At 41.5% G+C, this 19918-nt stretch overlaps 2 protein-coding genes across 4 annotated transcripts in view; one reads left to right on the top strand and one right to left on the bottom strand.

Moving 5' to 3' along the window:
• Positions 1–3579: 3579 nt before the first annotated feature.
• Positions 3580–6341, bottom strand: LOC108136665 (allantoinase). 2 transcript variants are annotated; one of them, XM_017257990.1, is made up of 4 exons: positions 6227–6341; positions 5675–6165; positions 4893–5427; positions 3580–4082 (listed from the first exon to the last, which is right to left on the bottom strand). In XM_017257990.1, the coding sequence occupies exons 1-4, from the start codon at positions 6330–6332 to the stop codon at positions 3748–3750; spliced, it is 1467 nt and encodes a 488-aa protein (XP_017113479.1). In that variant the 5' UTR covers positions 6333–6341; the 3' UTR covers positions 3580–3747. The 2 variants fall into 2 exon arrangements, with proteins under 2 accessions (XP_017113479.1, XP_017113478.1); XM_017257989.1 differs by having other exon boundaries at positions 5675–6176; positions 6227–6335.
• Positions 6342–8568: 2227 nt separating this feature from the next.
• Positions 8569–19918, top strand: part of LOC108136599 (pneumococcal serine-rich repeat protein) — a 34472-nt gene continuing 23122 nt past the window's right edge. Inside the window, exons 1-2 of one of the 2 annotated variants that reach the window (XM_017257917.2) lie at positions 8569–8837; positions 9773–9910. The gene's annotated coding sequence lies outside the window, so the exon portion shown is untranslated. Of the gene's footprint in view, positions 8838–9767; positions 9911–19918 lie in introns of both variants that reach the window. The other variant, XM_017257915.2, reaches the window with a different exon arrangement.

Raw genomic sequence — 19918 nt, 5'->3', positions numbered from 1 at the left:
TTGTTTCGTAATTGACCGTTACTCCGTTGGAATAACTTCTTGTGCAGCAGCAGCAATACCTACAACAACAACAATAGCAGCCACAACAACAGTAAAGAGAGCAGAGCGCCACGTCAAAGTCGACGTCGGTGTTCTTGTTCTTACTCACCTTTACCTCACACCCACACACCGACATGCATAAATATTTTTAAATAGCTAAGCATGAGCGAGATAGCAGCTGACGTTATCGCCTTAGCGCACAGTTATGGCGTAGCAGAGCTTGCTTGCCGACTCGCTTGCGCACACGCAGTGGCAGCTCTCGCCCTCTCTCTCTTGCTCGCAGACGCACAGAGTGCTGCATACTTTTCGGTGCCAGTTTCCATGACGACTCATCAAAAGAGTATGCCGATGAGAAAGGGAAGCGAGGAGGAGGGAAGTAGAAGTAGATGCGAATTCAAATGCGACTTCAGTTTCAGTTGTAGTTGCTATCTATAATCTCCATCTGCCATCTCTATTCCAAAGAAAAGCGAGTCAAACGAGTCGAGAGCAATTATTGCGGACTTCATTTAAAAACTTATTACATTTAATGTTTTTAACCCAAGTTAACATATTAATTACATATCTATATACTAAGCTCTTCTTTACTATGACATTTTATGTACAAAAATTGGATTGTATTTTTTTTTAGATTATTTTCGTTTACAAAAAATGATCTTATATTTTTTAAATTAAAAATTTGATTTTTTTGTAATTTTGTGGGGGTATTATTTTCACCATTGCTGTGCATAGGCGCGTGCAAAACTTTGCTTATTTCTGAATTAAAGATTTTATCCCTCGATGTCGGGGTCAAGTCACGCTTCCCCATTTTCTAACCAACTTTTCTGGGACATGGCTCCGGGCGAACGAGGATAATATTTCACTTTGCCAACGATGCGATTGCGTAGTGTTTACCTTGCTCGCTAACCCTCTAGCCCAAATTCACTGCCCTGAAACCACCGGCACCACCCACCCATACCAGGCCAATGATGGCCGAAAGATTTCGTTGTCGCGTGTGGCTCACATGGCGTATGCGTTACGTGGAAGAGGCCGCATCGAGTATACGCCGCGTTGCCTGCCAGTGACAGGCAAAATCCACTCAAAGGCACCGCTAATCTGCCCCCGCGCAGCGTTTAATATGATTTGAAACTGTGATCTGCTTGTGGCATTTATTTAATGGGAATGAATGCTGCTCAGAGGCGCGTTAAACGAATCGCAAAGCGTGGCCGAAAATGAAAAAAAAACCACCTTTAGCTCTACGCGGGAAATTCCTAAGCCAGCCATATTAACCCACAAATGGGTTCAAAATTCCTGACAAAAATTGCAAATTTTAAAGAGTGACAATCTGAGTACATATATATTTTAAAATAATCGGGTGTTTTGGAAAACATTAAAATCAAAGCGACAAAAAAACTCTATTTAATTAACCTTTAGTAAAAGTTTCCTGTTGAACTATATTTTGAAATTATTTTCCAACTTTCCTATGACTTAATAATATATAATTATAATCATTTCATTGCGAATTAAACAAACTTGTATTCATGTATTTGTGCAAACAGTTTCACGTTACATCACTTAATTGATTCTATTCCCTTGGCAGCTTGCATAAAAAAGTTAGACAACTAAATATGCACACAACATTCTGTGTAATTATTTTAGCAGCCACGCAAGTGCAAGTGTTTTTCGTACCTTTTTTTACAGTGAATTATTCACAAATTTGTTTTGACGAAAGTTTCCGTTCCTGGGGGCTAAATATAACGGCACCGCCGTGGGGTTAAGAGCGCTGTGCGAGCGTGGGCATCAATGACGCAGGCGGCCGACTGCGACTGCGACTTCGACTACGACTACGACGACGACGACGACAATGGCAATGGCAACAGGCAGGAAGCAAACAAAATGGGCGGTAGGGAAATGTGGCACGCAATACCCAGCATAAATGGCAGGGAAAAAACAAAGAAAAGCGGAAAATCGCAACGTCACCAGACACTGGCACATCAACAAGCTGAAGGAGTATTTGCGGGCCAAGCCTCCGTCGCCTTTTCTTTTCCTTTGCTTTTTCCATTCCCATTTCCATTTTCATTTTTCCTACCTCCATCTCCATTTCTATATGGCGGTGAAAGGCAGGAAAAGGACGTAGACAAAGCGGTTTATGCGTGGGTCGCGTTGTCCGCGTTGATTGACAGCTCTGTCGACGATCCCTCTGTCTTTTTCCGCCTGCCCCAATCTGTCGCACTCCCGCCCCCTTTCACCTTTCTTTTGCGTTCGGCACGTAGAAAACAATAACAGGATAAACCACTGTTCAATACCAGGAAAATTAAGGATTTTAATACACCTACGAGCAATAAAATAGTACTAAAATGAATAAAACTATACAAATTTTTACTGGTTAGAAAAACTTAGTAAATCCAACAATTTGTACTCAATTTGAATATTTCACCTTTAATTTTCATTCATTGCGGTATGTTTAATGTTTAATTTTTCATTTAACTATTTTCGGATTTGATTTAAATATGTAACAATTTAATTAAAATTTTAACCATTAAACTCAGATAAAATGCAGTTAAATTAAATAGGAACTATTTTAAATATTATATGTTCCACACTAATTTAATTTTTTAATATTGAATCATGTAATTTAATATGCATTGTATTTACAAATTAATTTGAGAGCTAGTCATAAAAATATTTATACATTTCCATTTTCTAAAATATTGTATTTTAATATAGCTAACACTTTTTTTTAACGTGCATTTCCATCAATGGCTTACTGGCGTGCAGATAAACTTAGAATCTTCTCGTTCAACTAAATCACGGCATAAACCTGCTGCCTCAAACGCCCAACCGCTTAGATAAACACGCCTCTTGGCCCTCACGCCCATATCCACACCCACACCCACACCCACGAGAGAACACACGAGCACATATGGGTGTAGTGCAGAAATTGAGTTGGCGCCTGGCAAGTAAACTTAAGCTGTCATCCACATTCCTGGAAAAGTGGTGGAAAAGCGTCGGAAAAGCGCGGGGGCAAGCACACACATGCGATGGCGATGGGATGGTGATGGGTTCTGGCCTGGCCTGGTGTCATGTTTACTCGACGTTGCCACGCGACAACTTGTTGCATGCCCAGCCCCCCAACATCCTTCCCCAAATTCGTGATCCTTCGAAGGAAGCTCTAAGGAAGTGGGCAAAGGAAGGGGAAAACAGCAATGGGAAGCCAACTTCCATGGCTGTGTCCACAAGCAGCCTGGTGCTCGTTACTCTAAACACTACCAAAAAGCCACATCAAATTATCATTTCCCAGAAAAAAAAAAAAAAACAAAAATTGGCATCAACAGGTTGTCAACAAGTTGATACCTTTCTTTTTAATCTGATAAGCCCTTGTTAGGAATAAAATTTCTTGCGCAACTTGTAAGGTAATATTATAACAAACAGAAATCCAAGGGATTTGTACACCACTTATGGGCATGTTGAAAAGTAGGCATTGACAAGATTTAATCAGCTTATAGGTTTTTTAGGGGTGTTCTAATTTTAGGATTGCAATGGCAAATATAAACTCAAATACTATTACTATGTATTTCCTTTATTTGACAAACTTATTGGTGGAAATTGCCTTACCCAGCTGCGCAAGGGTATCAGTGGTAAAGGAAAGCGGCTACGGAATACCAACGAACACAGCCCAATCTCTTAATGATTTTAATTAACAAAGTTTACCCCCAGAGTCACTTCACTGCCTCACACGCTCACGAACTTGACCAGTTTGCGGCTGCTCCGTCGCAGTAGCACCTTGCCCAAGGGCTGGCCGAAGCCCTCGAACTGCTGATAGACATGCAGTCCCCGCACCACCGTGGCATGGACCACGCCCCTCAACCGTTGACCCGCATACGGCGTCGCCTTGGTGGCCGTATAGAGCAGCTCCGGACCCACGGTGAACTCCTCCTCGGGATTCCACACGCAGAAGTCGGCGTCGTAGCCCTCGGCAATGCGGCCCTTCGAGGCGGACAGACCGCACAGGATCGCCGGCTCCTGGCACATCAGTCGGTGGATGTCCGCAATGGTTAGCACAGATCCTGAAAAATAAATGTGTACATACAGATAGCTTGGGAAACTAGGTACATAAGTAAGAAAAACAATGTTAGCTTAGATTTAAATTAATTAAGTTCAAAGTACATAATGTAACACCTTGTTAAAAGTGCGGCAAGATTAAGCTATATGGTTAAAATGCATATCATATGCAAATATTTGTAATATAATATATGGCAATTATAAAAAAAAATGTATATAAAAAAAATGTATACAAAAGCTAGATTAATGAACAAATTTTCCATAAACTCTGTAGGCTTTCTAAAACCTATTTTCCCCAAGCAGCATACAAAAAGGAACGCTTTGTTTTGTTATTTTTTTTTAATCTCGGTTATTTAATCCCTTACAAATAATAAAAAACTTGGCCAAAAAAATAGTTTTTCAATAACCTTTTGCTGCAAATTTAAAAACAGGTCAAAAAAAAACGTGTACTAACTAAATCATATCAAAAACTCCCAAACAAATATAGAATTTTAATAAAAAAAAAAAAAATGGGAAATCAAACTTTAGATTTCAAACCAGAAGCGAGCCAAAGTCCAATTAAAAAAGTTGCAAAATTTCATTTCAGTTGATAGTCTCATGTGAATGCATTAAGAGTGCTCATAGAGCTTCCTGGAATGCTGGACAAACACTTAATTCCAATGCTTTCAAGAGGTTCCGAGAAACGTCTGCTTTGGGGGGATTAAAGGTATATTTATAGTCATAAACCTGCACACAACCCCTTGCAAGTGCACATGCTGCGTATACTTGATATTTGCTATTCATATAACCAGGGAATTAGCACAAATTGCTCTTACCACGCCGATTGGCCGCTGTCCAGACAACCGGTAGGCTAAGTTGCAGTGAATTAATGCCAGGCCAGGCCTTCAGGAAGTTGCCACGCCCCCTGCCACAGGTGAGGGCGCGTGCGCCGGGCGTCGCCGGCGAGTGATCGCTGCCAAGCATCCTGATGGCTCCGCCCACCCCAAGAGCCTGCCACAGTGCCTCCTGATTGCTTCGCTCCCGTATCGGTGGCCAGGTCTTGAATTCCGTGCCGCACGGAGGCACATCCTCGGCCGCCAGAGCTAGATAATGCGGACAGGTGTCCAGCGTTAGGTTCGAACCCGCCGCCCCCGCTTGGCGCTGGTACGCCTCCACCAGCTGCAGGCATTGGCCACTGCTCGCATTCAGGATGTGGATGCCACGCCTCGGGTGGCGTTGCGCCAGCCGGCAGAGCAGCTGCGTCGCCGAAATCTCCATGGCCGGCGGTCGGGTGGCCAGGAAAGCGCCATACTCCCGAGGCGCCTCCTCGTCCGAAGGGATTTCCTTGGTCAGTGGCAGCTCGGCATGCACCTGCCGGATGTGGAAAGTTGGATAGTTGGGTGGGTCAGTAAAGAAGCAATTAAGTTGGCCAACCAATTGAACTCTTATATTAATAATATTCCAGCGAATAATAATAATAATAAGTAAGAGAAAATTTAGTTAACTGCTTTGTTTGTATTTTTGGTTATCATCTTTGCAGTACAAACGGCCTAAAAACTATATTTATATTTCGGTTGACTCAGTTACCTCTTGACTTAAGATCTTTTTGTTTACTCACCGCTATGATGGCCTCGCCCTCATCGTGATCCTTTTCCAATCGGCAGAGGGCCTCCTCCAGTTGCGCTTCGTTAACGGCGGGAAATTCTTCGGAGACGGGTGACGCTGAACCACATAGTGTGCACTGGAGGCCCATGACACCGGCGGCCAACAGAGGACCAAGTTGATCTCCGTTCCCGGGAATCAGGCCACCCCAAAAACCCACGTCCACATAGATCTTTCCCCGTGCCGTCGCAGTCTTGGCCTTGAGACCCGCCACACTCACGGTGGGTGGTGTGGCATTGGTGGGTCGGTCTATGATGGTGGTGAAGCCACCGCCGGCCGCCGCCTTTGTGGCCGTGACGAAACCCTCCCAATCTTTACGGCCCGGCTCATTGATATGCACATTGGGATCAATCAGACCCGGCATCAGTACTAGGTCACCGAAATCATAAACCGATTCGGACTCCGTGTTGTACAAATACGTGTTGACCTCCTGCGGCGAACGTAGCACTATGGATGAGCTTTTAGTATAACATTAGGGTTTTTGAAGGACTCAAACTGAAGGACTCACCCCTCCGGATAATACCGTCCGTGTCAACGATTATACCGCCATGGATCAGGGAGTTTTGGCTGCCATCGCCCAAGAAAATTCGCCGGCTGAGGAACAACAGATCCATTCTAAAAGCAGCTGTCTACTGAGCGAGTTATTTTGCTAGTTTCTCACTTGACTAGTAGTCTCTATATATTATTCTATTTTCGGAGATCAGGAGAGGGCTTTCTGGTCAAGAGAGCGATTCTAATTTGAGTACCCTCACTGATGTCTATACGCTGGGGTATATATGCCTTTTAGCATATGTTATATTAAGATAAAAAAAAGTTTTTTTTAAGACCAAAAACCCAAAAAATTAACCCGAGTTTCGGTTCTTTAATCAAAACATGGGAAAATAATAGTCAAATGGTGAAAAGCCATACATTGTTTAATTTAACATACAATTTCCAATAGATTGGCATTCACAGCTAAAAAATTAATTTTTTTTTTAACTTTCGCAAAATATTATGAATTTAATTTTTGTAAAATATTATGCTGCAACAAATGGCCAACAAAGCTAAAAATAAATGGCGCCACTGCGGATTTATTTTTGATATTGCTTTTAGAGAGTAAAACTTTCGTTTAAATAAATAAATAAAAATATAAAATTTATATGATGTATGGTGCGTAATATGGTATTATCCTTTCTGACCTTCGATCCTTAAAACGGACTTGGCCCTCTCGTTGAGTAATTGAATTCGCCATGGAACTTTGGCAGCTCACCTTCTGGTTTCGCCCCCGCTTTTTTGGCTCATCAAAAAAATAGAGAAGAAAAACAAAAACGGAAAAACTTTGTTGACCCAAAGCGGAAAAGGCCAAAATCTGCTTAATGAAAATCTAGCCCCCCGCCCCCATCCATCCTCTTCCCTCACCAACCTTTCTCGTGACATGTGTGTGTGCGTGTTTTCTCTTAGGTGGGCGTGGCGTGTGCCCAACTTTATTAAATTGCTATACAACTTTCGACCGTTTGCTATTTTTTTTTGTTTTTGTTCTTGTCGGATTTATTTTGTGTTTGCTTAATTTGTGAAAAATATTTTAATTGGTGGCGCCACCCAGCGGGAGCTTAGCTAACCGAAAAAAGAGGCAAAGGCAAAAGCAATAGCAAGACAAAAGGCGCAAGCGAAAACGAAAACGAAAAAGCAGACGAAACTGAAACCGAAACCAATAACGAGGCGCAACGAGACGCATACATACAAGCCAAACTGCCTCCGTCAGCATCTCTGTGTATGTGTGTGTGTTATGTGTGGCTGTGTGGTGTGCGTGTGTAGGAGGGAGAGGGCGCCAGCGAGTGAGCGGGAAGACGAATGCAGCGGACGAGCCGAGTGCCGAAAAAAAAAACATTCCACTTGTTGTTGCTGCTGAACGGAGAGAAATGGGGCGACCATATTTATTTTAATTTTATTAATTGTTAATTTATAGCCTAGGCACCATCGAAAGTTTAACTCGGACTCATAAAACTTAATATCATAGCTTTGCTAACTAAAATTAATTAATACATTTTGAGTAATGTACTGGTAAATAAAAAACTTCCAGTATAATTTGTCGACTATTTTAGGAGCATTTATTTCATAAAATTAAATTAAAAACTATCATTTTAAGCCAGTTATTGAATTAAATCAAAAACTTTAGCTTTCAATTAGTCATTTTATGACTTTTCATAGTGATGGCTTAGGGTCACCAAACACCGTATTCACCACGAATTGTCAGATCTTGGAAAGACTATACCCTATATTCTGAACCTTTTCAAGTTATATGATTAAAACAGCAATTTTAAAATAAGTTAAAAAATGTAAACCAAAATTAATAGATTTAATTGCATACTTTTAGGTTGCATATTGTTTAAAAACTCCTAATAATGATAAAAGTAAGAGGTGTATGTTTAAAAAACAGACAGCTAGATTAAGTTTTAGACAGCTCTTAAATGGATTGAATATTTTTATTGATATAAATATTTTTATGTAAACTATTGAAGCTAGTTTATTTTAACTTTTTTAAATCTTAGAGGGTATAGTGGTTCCCTGGCACTATTGAAAATATAATTGCTACAAATATTTTTAAAAATTATTTTTAAGGTTTTGATGGATCGCTTTTGTTTTTTGCAGTGTCCTTACTCGGACGCTGTTGCTGCTGCTGCGTCTGCCGCTGCTGGCAGATACACACGTACACTTAACACGCACACAAGCAGAGCGATTATGAGGCTGCATTGTCTACCCGCCCCCTCCACCCACTGCCGAACATTGGGCAAGGACTCGTGTCCTTTCGGCTGTTGCTTCCATCGCCTCTCGGCTGGCGAATTCGCGTTCATTCTCGTGCTCATCGTCGTCGCTGCTGGCCGCACACACATCCTCGGATCGAGTCGAGTCCTCAGCCTCAGTCACAGCGAGGATTCAGGATTCAGAATTCAGGATTCAACATTCAATGCTCTTTGGGCAGCAACGCGACAACAAGTTGAACTCGGCTCGTCGACCATCGACTATCGACCATCATCTAGCCAAAGCAACTGGCGCTAATCCGTCTAAATTAACACCAATGTCTAATAACCAATTTCGATCAATTCGATTGATTTGAATCAAGTGAATTCCCAGCATTAATGGTAAATCCAGAAGGCCCAGACATTTGACTAATACGTTTGTTGTGCTCTTGTTCATGTCCCAATTTTTTCGGGTTTTTTTTTTTTAACTCCAATGAAAGTGAGCTTAAAAAGTTGATAAAAGTTGTTGCCCTCTTTTTTTGTTTTTTTATGGTGTCAAGGGCGCATTAAAAAACGCTTTAAAGTCATGTAAAAAATGTTTACCCCTGGTTTTGTTGTTCTTGTTGTTGTTATTGTTGTTGTTCGGTCGAAATTCACAAGTACCAGGAAAAACAAAGTGCTGGAAAATCATAAATTCGATTGGCAACGAGCGTGTGCATGTGGGGGAATTTGTCATTTTTTATGACCGACCGGACCGGACGGGAAACAGCCGGTGGGGGTGTTAATTGAAAAGAATATAAGCCTCTGGCGACCGGAGCCTGATTGACGCCCATTGTTAGGCGATGCGATAATAGAGTTGGGCCATCTTAATGCCCGCTTTTGATACTCCCACCGCGCTGCTCGCATTTGTTTGCCAGCCAATGCAAATAATTGCCGGATTAATATACCGACAAATGAATTTTCGTATTGACTCTGTCAGTCCTTTGATCTGTATTGAATTGGTGGCCACATATTACATATCCGCGGGCGAAAGCCTATTGTTTGAAGCGGTCTATAAAAATAGGCCTTATTTTTCTGCGTTACCACAGAATTTTAATTAAGTTTCTCACTCGATCAATGAATGTGCAAAAAATAATTTGATTTTTTTGATTTTTTCCTTTTTAATTGAATTTAAGACCTCAAATTGTAGTGAAAGAAGTTTAAATTGAAGTTTTCCCATTCTAAGATTTTAATTTTTAAACAAAAAAAAAACTGATTTTTCCGTATTCGATTGGTCGGAATTAATTGCCTCTGAAATCAATTTTTTTTCTTTTTTTTCCGGTGCCTGCAAAGCAAAGTCAAGCAAAAGCGAAGCAAAAGCGAAGCAAAAGCGAAGCAAAAATAAATAAATAAAACGTTAAACTCAGCAGAAAGTAATAAAACATAAGAGCGGACACGTCCCACGAAAAACCCGGAGGAGGAAGCCAAAGTGTCAAGTAAGCAAACATTTAATTTTGATTTATTATTAATTTCCACACGCCCACACGAGCAACAGATAGGCGGGATGCTGCCCGCCCACTTGACGGCTTAATGCTGGTTATTATTATTATTATATTTTTTTTTACCGTTTGCCGTTGTCACCTGCAGCTATCAAATGAATAATGCAAAAAGTAAAAACGCACAACAACAACAAAAAAATAAATAAAATGGGAAGGTCTACCGGACTTCGCACAAAGAAAGGCAAACGAGCGGGCAAATTATTGTAATTACTATTTTCCATTAGCAGCGAATTTTCGGCATTTTCCCCAAGACCGTTGGCGGTGGGGGTAAATGGGTAAATTGGTTAAAAAAAAGGTACAAAAAGGAAGGTTGGACGGCGACGAAGACAAAAAAAAAAGCCGGAATGCCGAAATGCCGAAATAACGAAATGCTGAAATGAAAACGAAAGTGGCGCAAAGTTGTGAAATACGTGCGTTTATTTGCGTAAAAACTTGCACTGTTTTTCTGCCGCTTTTCCCTTTTTTTTTTTTTGCCTCTGCTTTTCCCCGTTTTCCCCCGTTTTTCCCGCTGTGACCCACCAAGTCATAACAGGCAACGCGCACTGGGGATTTAGTTGCCAAAGGATGAAGGCAGTGCGGGCACGGGCATCCTTCCATCGCTCGGGCATCCTTGTGTGCGGCTTCAATTTGGTTCCTAGAAAATGTTTTAATCCAGCTTTCGCATTGCCCTCCTTGTCGGGTCGCTTGGCACTATAATCCAAAACACAGCGATACCGATGCACTCCCTTTCCCCCACGCATCGATCGCAAAAACGACACCCAGTCAGTTTCTCGGTTCCGAGAAATTGGAAACAGCATCCAAAAATGTAATCAAGAAGTCCTTAAAAAAACGAAACAAAAAGCAAAAACTCATAAAAAAAATAACTGCGAAATGCAGATTAAAACTCCGTTTTTTTCTTGCCAGTTGAAATAGCAAAAAAAACTGTGAGTCTTAAAAAAAAGTAAATCGCAATAACTGTATGTAGAGGTCTAAAACTGTTATTGGTATTTTTTAATGTTCCACACAAAAATATTTATTGGATTCGGAATTCCAACTGATAAGATCTGAAAGTCGTCGTTTGTTTGTTCGTAGCATACTTTTAGGTAACATTTTTTAAATGGTTTTAAATCTTTGCGCTTATTTGTCAAAGTTAATAGGATAAATAGGGTGTTTTAGAGTCGTATCTCCACTGTCCCACTTGTTTCAGAGAAGTTTTGGTAGTCTTTTATTTGCTGCCATTCTTTGGGGCTGTTGCTTTTTCTGTTGTTTTTTGTATTTTTATTTTGGGTTGCTTGAATTGTTGCTTTGTTTTATGTTTATTTTTATATGACCGTTTGCCTTTGTTGCTCCGCTCCGCTCCGCTCCGGTCCGCTCTGTTCCTTTCTTTTGATGATGTTCGCTTGAGCCCAAGGCTTTAATTGTATTGATTAAATGCTTAATTGTGTTGCCAGGCAATGCTCGAGACAAAGCCAAAACCAAGCCACGGCTCAAGACCCAAGACGTTGGCATAAAAAAAAATATATAAAATATATAGAAAGAAGTACCAAGGAGACGAGGAGCAGGGGTGGTGGTGGAAAAAACGCATTTAATTGTTATTAACAAGCGCACATTAATTACAATGATTAAAACCGGACCGTGCATCCCTTTCGCTCGCCGTCCCTGGCATTCACTATAATTAGTTGGCCAGAACGGTCAGCTGTTTAATTAAAACTAATAGAGTTCCTAGTCGTCGTCGTCGTCGTCGTCGTCGTCGTCGTCGTCGTCGTCGTCGTCTACGTTCTCCATTCTTCGTTCTTCATTCTCCATTCTCCGCTAAGACAATCCAATCCAATCCAATCCGAGTTGAGGCCAATCCGAACGTGAAACAATTAACGTGCAGGACCAACAAGGACGCCGCCCAGATGACAATGACAATGCCAATCCAAAGACAATGCCAAGGCGACACCACCGCACTGCCAGCACCACTGATGGCGACAACGGCAACAGTAACACCGCCAACAACAACCAATGCAAACAATGCCAAACAACAACATGCGAAACAACAACCGAACTGAAAATGAAGGCCAACGAATTGAAAAACCAGGAAACCATGCTCTTAATACCCTTATATTTTCATAAAATACAGTTCGCTTCACTAAATTGTTGGGTCTATCAAGTATATATATAACTTGGCTTTTCTGTAGATAGCCAGGATTTGCCCCTTAAAAAATATATCGTAGCATACTTTTAGACCTCTTTACATACGATTACAAATCTCTAGATATTTGTATTTTTCTAGTTATTATACAATATAACTATGAAATTTTGTTTATGCTGGTAGAGAAACCTATCTAATTTTAACAAGAGGGACAAAGTCTAATGATGTTCTGCATTATTTTTGTACAAACCTCTTCAAGTGATTTATTGCTAGGATCTTGCTAATTTGATAATATCTGAAGGTTAGCAAACTTAATTAGCTGCAAGGCGTTTCGCAGGACCTTCTATACCCTATCCGGGGCAGTAAGCCAAGACAAAACATAAACAGATGCGTTCTGCTGGCCAAGTTGTAGTTGGACGAAGATTTGCCGACAGATGGATATTTATGGAGTGCCATAGCCAGGCAACCTCAACACCCTCAGCCTGGCAGCCTGGCAGCCTGGTAGATTGGTAGATTGGTAGATTGGTAGCTTGGTTTCCTGGTGTGAACGTCTGTCTGCGGTCTGCTTAGTTGGACAAGGTGTCTGGGCCCACTCTAGATGGTCAGGAGATTCTGTCACCGCCTTTTCTGTCCGTCTGCCATTTGTCGTTGCCTTTGCCACTGGCCACTTGCCACTGAGCCCCTTAGTTGACGTCTTTTTGGCTTTAACGTAATTAGGCTTTAACATTGGGATGCTGAGCGCATTAGTGTTAAGTAAATTTCCCGGCATTTATGATGGCGGCCAAATGCCAAATGGAAATGGAGCATTCCCATTACGCAACGCCTTACGCACAGCCGTTGAAGAGGGTCGTGCGGCCTTAATTGTGCCCTGGATTTGGTTTAGTAATTGTCATGTCATGCGGATGTACGCGTGATGATGAAAAATAACGCTCATAGCCTTGGCAATGGAGTCGCTGTATCACAAGCAGTGCAACGCTTAGCGATTTGATCCGGTGTACAATAATGTATAATATAATTTTAAGCACATTGAGCTTCAAACAAAAGGGGCTTATGCACGCTTACGCTTATTGTCAGGCTTGGCTATTTAATTAACAGGGTTATGATGGTATAAATTTTGCCTTTAATGTTGAAAGATTAAATTACACCATATTTTGCTTAAAAATAAATATTAATTTGGGTAATTTAAGTAACATTTTTGATACCTTATCTTTTCCAACAATCTCAGACCTTTAAAAATTAAACAGAGAAAAGAAAAAAATATTTATCAGTTTTTAGAAGATAACTATAATTTTAAAGTTGTGATATTTGAAAAGAAATAAGCCTTTTAATATAACAAAGAAGTTCACTTATCAGTTATATAAATCTTAAAACAAAAATATTTTAAAAGTTTATACTGGAAAATAATTTAAACTTTAAACTTTATTTATTTTAGTATAATAGTATGCTACGATTTGAAATAATTTTTTTTTTAAGACCTCCAGAGATTTAGTTTTCTTCTCAAAATAAGTTCAGCAATTTCGCTGAGTTTTGTTTTGCCGTGCCAGCAAACACTCGTCGTACCCATTAGCACCTCTTTAGGCACGTTCCGTTCCATTTCGCACTTGCTATTGTTCCCGATCGATTGTCTTGGTGGCGCAGTGCATTGACGACGGGCTCACGTAAGACGGAACTTACTCGGGCATATTGACAGGACGTCCAGGTCGAAGGTCGCAGGACACGGACAGGTACATCTGCATGGAAATGGGACATGGACATGGACATGGACATGGACATGGACATGGGCCGGCCAAAGAGCGGAACATGGTGCGTTTGCCGCAATGCACAAAGCTGCCGCAAAATCTCATTACGTTACGTTTAACGTGACGGGAGAACATTGAGCCTCAACTACGTGTTTTTCAGTACCGGCAACCCAACCCCCAACGCCCCCCCTCGACGCCTCTGGAGCATCTGCCACATGCGTGTTCAGATTGCTGAGCTCGTCAAAATTTGTAGCCAAGAGGAGTTGTCTCCTGTTTTTCTCTTTCTTTTCTTTTCTTTTCATTTCTTTTTTTTTTTTGTTTTTTTCTTTGTTGGCAGCAGCTACCAAAAGCCAATAAGCTTATATTAATGTTGACAACAAAGAGGGGGGAGGAGGGTATGGGTTTTTAGGGGAAGGATATCTTAGTCTTCCCGGGGAGTCAAGAAAAATTTGTTAAATTCCATGCAATTTCCTGCGCTAACCTCGCTGCCACTCCCACTCACACTCACACTCACACTCCCAGTTCCCCACTTTCTTTGGCTTTGTGTTTGGGCTATTAACTGCTCGCATCAAATTGAAAGCCATAAAAGAGGGGCGGGACGATGGGCGCGTGATCGCAGACATTATTAATATGTTGCAATTATTTGTGCATGCGAGTGCTGGGGCGGGGCGCATATTATGGGCGGCGGATGGTGGGTGGATTGTGCTTGAAACGCTTGGTAACTTGGCAGGTGGCGCATAAAAATTGCACATAAATGTTGAAACGCGTATAAAATGGCGGAGAAGCGGGGTGTGGGGAGTGCCATTGAAAGTGTCTCGAACAGACTGAGAATATTGTACGAAATGGGTTTTCGTATCTATCAAACGAAACGAACATTGACCGAAGGTCAAATTGTTATATCGGCTATATTGGTTCAATGAATCCATATAACATTGTTGTTTTTTTTAGAAGCACTCATGCTTAGAAACTGCATGTCCTTGCTCTGAAAAGTTTTTCAATCTCCCTTGGAATTAAAAATTGATTAGAATCTGAAATTGAACAAAAATTCATATGTTAAATACTCAAGCCAACACCTCGTATGAGTAATATTACTATATTAACCTGTTAATATATATTACTCATACGTGCAGCTGAAATAAATGCCAGTACTTATTAAGAAATATGACAAGCTCAGGAAAAGGAAATTTTGAAAAATATAATACTTACGAGCTCTTATCAAATGGAATCACTTATGTACATATAATGTTTTGTGCGACAACCCTCGCTTTTCTTAGACGAGGTGCCGCCGCATTAAAGAAACGCGTTAAGCGAAGGCTACGCACATATGCACATTAGCACATAGTTGACAAGCCCCTGCCCTGCTCTCCCCTCCCGTCCCCCCGAGCCTTCCCGCCATTTTCCCCCATTTCCCAACCCCTATATTGCCATCCCCGCTCTCGACTCATTTCCATTCCATTCAGACTTGTTGCGCACTCGACTTCGCTTTCCTTCTTGTTCCTTTTCTTTTTCCTAGCAGACATCGAGACGGCGCCGTCGCCGTGCACTCGCAGAAAAAACATGGTCTCAAGGGCGGGCAGGGGGTCGGAAAAGTGGCGGAAAATGGGTGGAAAAACACTGCACTGATTTTTGTCGCGTTCTAATTGCACAAACGCCCACACGCACGCACACATACAGCGGGCTAATGGCCCAATGCACATGTTGGCAAACAGTTTACGGCCAGTTGAGGCTGCCTAATGCGATTAAACGGCGGAGTGGCGTCATTACTTTAATGCAAAGGGCCACAATAAAGCATACGAATATCGATACTCGAATAAAGTTTAAAGCATTTTGGCTTTAAACATGTATATATATTTTACAAAAGCCAGTATGTTAAAAAATGCAATTGCAAATAATTGCCTACAAGTGTGCTATGAAAATATTTATTTATTTTCTGAGCAAGAGAATTTATGTTATAAAATCTATAATGGCCATCTCAAGTTGTATAATACCATCAGAGAGTACTTGTTGATTTTTTTAACTATAAACACAAAATTAAGAATCACTTCTGAATATTAACTGACAAGGGCCGTCATGAAATATTAAATTTACTTTGCAAACTGCTATTTCACATAAATAAGTTTGCCTAGGGCTTACCCAGACTTCTTCAGAAATGCAGCAGTTTATTTAATATTTATTCACCAAAAAGAGGTAGTATGTGTAAGAAAAGTATGTGATAATTGCTCAACCGCTTGGACCAACAACTTGTTCGGCAACTCGACCGCTTTCAGTTTAATTTGAGCCAGAATTTGACAGTTATTGGACAGTTGAGCGTGGAGTTGGGTTTTTGGTGAGACAGAGAAAGAGACGGAGAAACTGCAGTATTGTGATAGCTTGCCGCTTGAGGTTGGACAAGGACATAGCAGTCGGCAGTGACCTTGACACACACACACACACACAACACACACAGCAATAGAACACACACATATACATACGTATACAGCGTTAATCCGATACTCTGGCAATTACATTCCACATGTGCCATTCTCTGGCGCCCTCCGTTTGGGTAATCCATCAAAAATTCCTTTGTCTTTCCGGGTGTTTCTTTTTAATCTTTCGTTTTTTTTGTTTTTGCTTTCCTTTTTTTTATTTACATTTATCTTGTTTTTTTGCGAGCAGTGTATCAACTAGCGCCCCGTTCTGACTGTCACATGAAAGTGAAGCAAAGTCGAAAAAAAAACGAGGAAAAGGCAAAAAATGTGGAGGAAGCAGGAAAGTTGGCAAAGCAACAAGCTGCGATGGCGACGATGAGACACTAGCACACACACACACACACACAGACGCAAGCAGTGGCACAGCGGCACAAGCACACACACTCACACAGCTACACATCGAAATACCATCCGCATCACTCATCCGCCCTGTGGCCCTTTTTCTGGTCTGTCTCTTTTGTGTGGAGATTTTTTTTTTGCCAGCTTCCTTGGACGACAGCGGCCTGTTGCGCCTTTTGCGTGTTGCTTACAGTTGGTACTTTCTCCTCCCCCCGCCCTTTCTCTGCTTTCTCTTTGGCTTTCTACCGCCACGCTCAATCAACAATGGGCATGCCAAAATGTCTCGTTCTGGCTTTTTAACAAGGCAACTGACGCCACCGCCGCCGCCGCCGCTTGGGAACCCCCCACCCCCACTTTTCCTTTGCCAGCTCCACACACACGCACACTAGCACACACACCTTTTTTGTGCGTTTTACCCTCGAGCAACATTTTATCAAATACGTATCAAAAAAGAAAAAAAAAAACGAAAATGAAAATGAGTAGACCCTGTGCGCAAAAAAACACTGCTGCCTCTCTGTGTGTGAGCTCGTGTTTGCTGCTGTGGCAACAATTTATGAAATAACTTTGGCAATGTCCCTGTCACACACACACACCCACAGACAACCATAAACACATACCCATACAGATACGCAAACAGATACACAGGCAATGAGAAATAGAAACTCGCGTAACAGATACACAAACTCAACCAAACTCAACTTAACTGTAACTGAGTGTGTAAGCAATACAAAAGGAAGAGGAAAACTTGCAACGAGGAGGGGGTAGGAGGGGGTAGGGAGCGAATAAGAAGAAGAGGAAGTAGTAGTAGTAAGGGAGGAGTAAGAAGCAGAGCTGGCTCGATAGAAGAAGAAGAACGCAGCATCAGTCAGCTGCAAGCTTAAAAAAAAAAAAAAAAAAAAAATAAAAAAATACAACATTGTAAGAGAAAAGAACGCAAGTGTAACACAAGTGAAGACGGAAATTGCGGCCCAAGGGGTGAGATTTCAAAGGGGGAATTTTTCCAGAGGGGATTTTCCCTAGGAGAAGGCGTGGGCAAGGGGGGGGGAGTGGGGGTACATATCGAATCGAAGGCAAAAGAGAAGTCGAACAAGGAAACCTTCTCCATTATCACGATGCGACTTCACTGGCGTTCCTACTTAAGTAACATTCCACGTTTCCTGGGGTACACTCACCCCCATTCTCCCTAACCCCTTGCCAACGCACCCTCTCCCCACCACTCCCCCCTCCGAGGGGCAAACACTTTCTGTTATCTGAAAAGTTTGCATACAACGCGAAGTAAAAGATACAAGATACAAGGTATATAGTGCGGGACAATGGAATGGCAAAAAGGACGAGCAAGGACACGCCAAGGCATCCTAAATTTGATGGTATCAGCAAGGATTCGCTTTATGGCAAGTGAGTTTTAAAACAAATCTTTTGAGAGATTGCCAAGCAATGTAATAGAGAACTTTCGTTCGTTCATTCGTTAGTTTTCTAATGCATAAAACTACATAAAAATGATCTGGGGATAGGGACTACCAAGTAAATAAGTTAGCTAACTTCAAAATAAATGGCTTGCTGTAACTGCTTCTAAAATCAGTTTTTGAGTAAATATAAATAGTACGCAAAGATTGCTACCACTCTTGATTGATAGTTTGATAGTTTATTAAATCTAATCTAATGTTTATGCTAAAGCTATAATTTAAAATCTTTAATGACAACTTATCATATCGCATCTTATTTTTATGGTAAAGCTATAGTTTAAAATTTTCAATAACTAAGATTACTTGTGCTTAAAAAACAATGTAAATGGAGTATACAATCTGCCGTTTTAAAGTAATTTACTAGGTAAACCTCAACGAAGAGTTAAAGCTTTTGCACATCAGTTATTTGCCCTTTAAAATAGCCCTTAACAATTGTGTTTTATATAACTCGTTTCCCTTTACGCTGCTGATGAATTGGCCTTATAAATACAATTTTTGGCCTATACAAAATACCGAATACAAAAGTACCTATTCTCAATCAGACTGTCAGTCCCACTGGCCCAGGCTTCCATTCATGCCCAAGTCACCATTTCAAATTCAAATTCGCATTCCCCTACACCCTCTTACCCCTTACCCCTTTTTTCCAAAGAATCTTTGCTTTTGGGCGGGAGGCGGTGGGGGGGGGATGGGGAATGTCTTTGGCAGTTCTTCTCCATTTCGCCTCGCTCTCGTGCAATCATCGAAATTTATAAGCAAAGTTTGGGCAGTTGACGGGCAGGGTTGGTAAATGGGAAATGGGAAATGGTAAATGGGAAAGGCAAATATTTTTGAAAAGTTTCACCCGCCCCGTTTGGAAAACTAAATCAACTCAAGAGGCGCCCGCGTCTCGGTGACTCCCGATGATGATGATAATAATGATGATGATGATGATGATGGTGGTTAAGGTTTGGCTTGAGGTTGGGCCTGAGTTCGAGTTCGAGCTGCAAATGTTTTTCGGGTTAGCCTTCGATGCTGCGGTTGCTTCATTATGCCCCCAAAATGATGACGATGACGATAATGATGATGCCGGTGGATGGCAATGATGGCCAGGCTACAAGGGATGAGGGATGATAAACTAAAATTCTTTGAGCAGATTTCCTTGGGCTGTTGTTGTTTTTATTGTTGTTGCTGTTGTCTGCCTGTGCAATTATTTTAAGGGATCAATAAAACAAGTTTAAAAATAGCCTCCAACGAAAAAATAAGTGAGGGGGGCGAGAAGCGAGAAGCGAGAGTCGCAAAATCAGCAAAGCAAAGAAGTAACGTTAAAAAATGCTGGCAACTTTAGCCCAACTTTGTTTACTCAATTAGTTTGTTGTTGGCTGTTTCCTTCATTTTTTTTGTTGCCTTATTTGCTGGTTCGTTGAAGATTTTTTTCACTGGGGACTAAGGGGGGGGAGTCGCACTAATTGGCTTAGAGCGACAAGCGAAAATTAACTTTTATTTTACTTTTTTTTTACAGCTCAAGCTCAAGCCTGTCGTAAAAGAGCGAAGAGCGAAAACCGAAAAGCGAAAAACGAAATAAAATGAAATACAATTTTCCATGCCCGTCAACTCAAAAAGATAACAAAGGAGAAGGAGGGTGGGGGTGGGGGTGGTAAAAGGTGGACGGGGGGGTGCTTGGGTAAGCGAGAGAAATCGGTAAAATCAACAAAACACACGCAAGATAAACAGCCGCAGGAGCACAAAGACGAGCCCAGTTTTTGGCTTCTGTGGTGGCCAGCAGCGCATTACGTATCCGACCCCTTGGCCACCGCCGTCTCCCTTTTGTTGTCCGCTCTACA

This window comes from Drosophila elegans, unplaced genomic scaffold (genome assembly GCF_018152505.1).
Source record: "Drosophila elegans isolate 14027-0461.03 unplaced genomic scaffold, ASM1815250v1 contig_149, whole genome shotgun sequence".
NCBI classification, from domain to species: domain Eukaryota; kingdom Metazoa; phylum Arthropoda; class Insecta; order Diptera; family Drosophilidae; genus Drosophila; species Drosophila elegans.
Note: the sequence above shows the minus strand (reverse complement) of the source record. Positions and strands in the feature narration are given on the sequence as shown.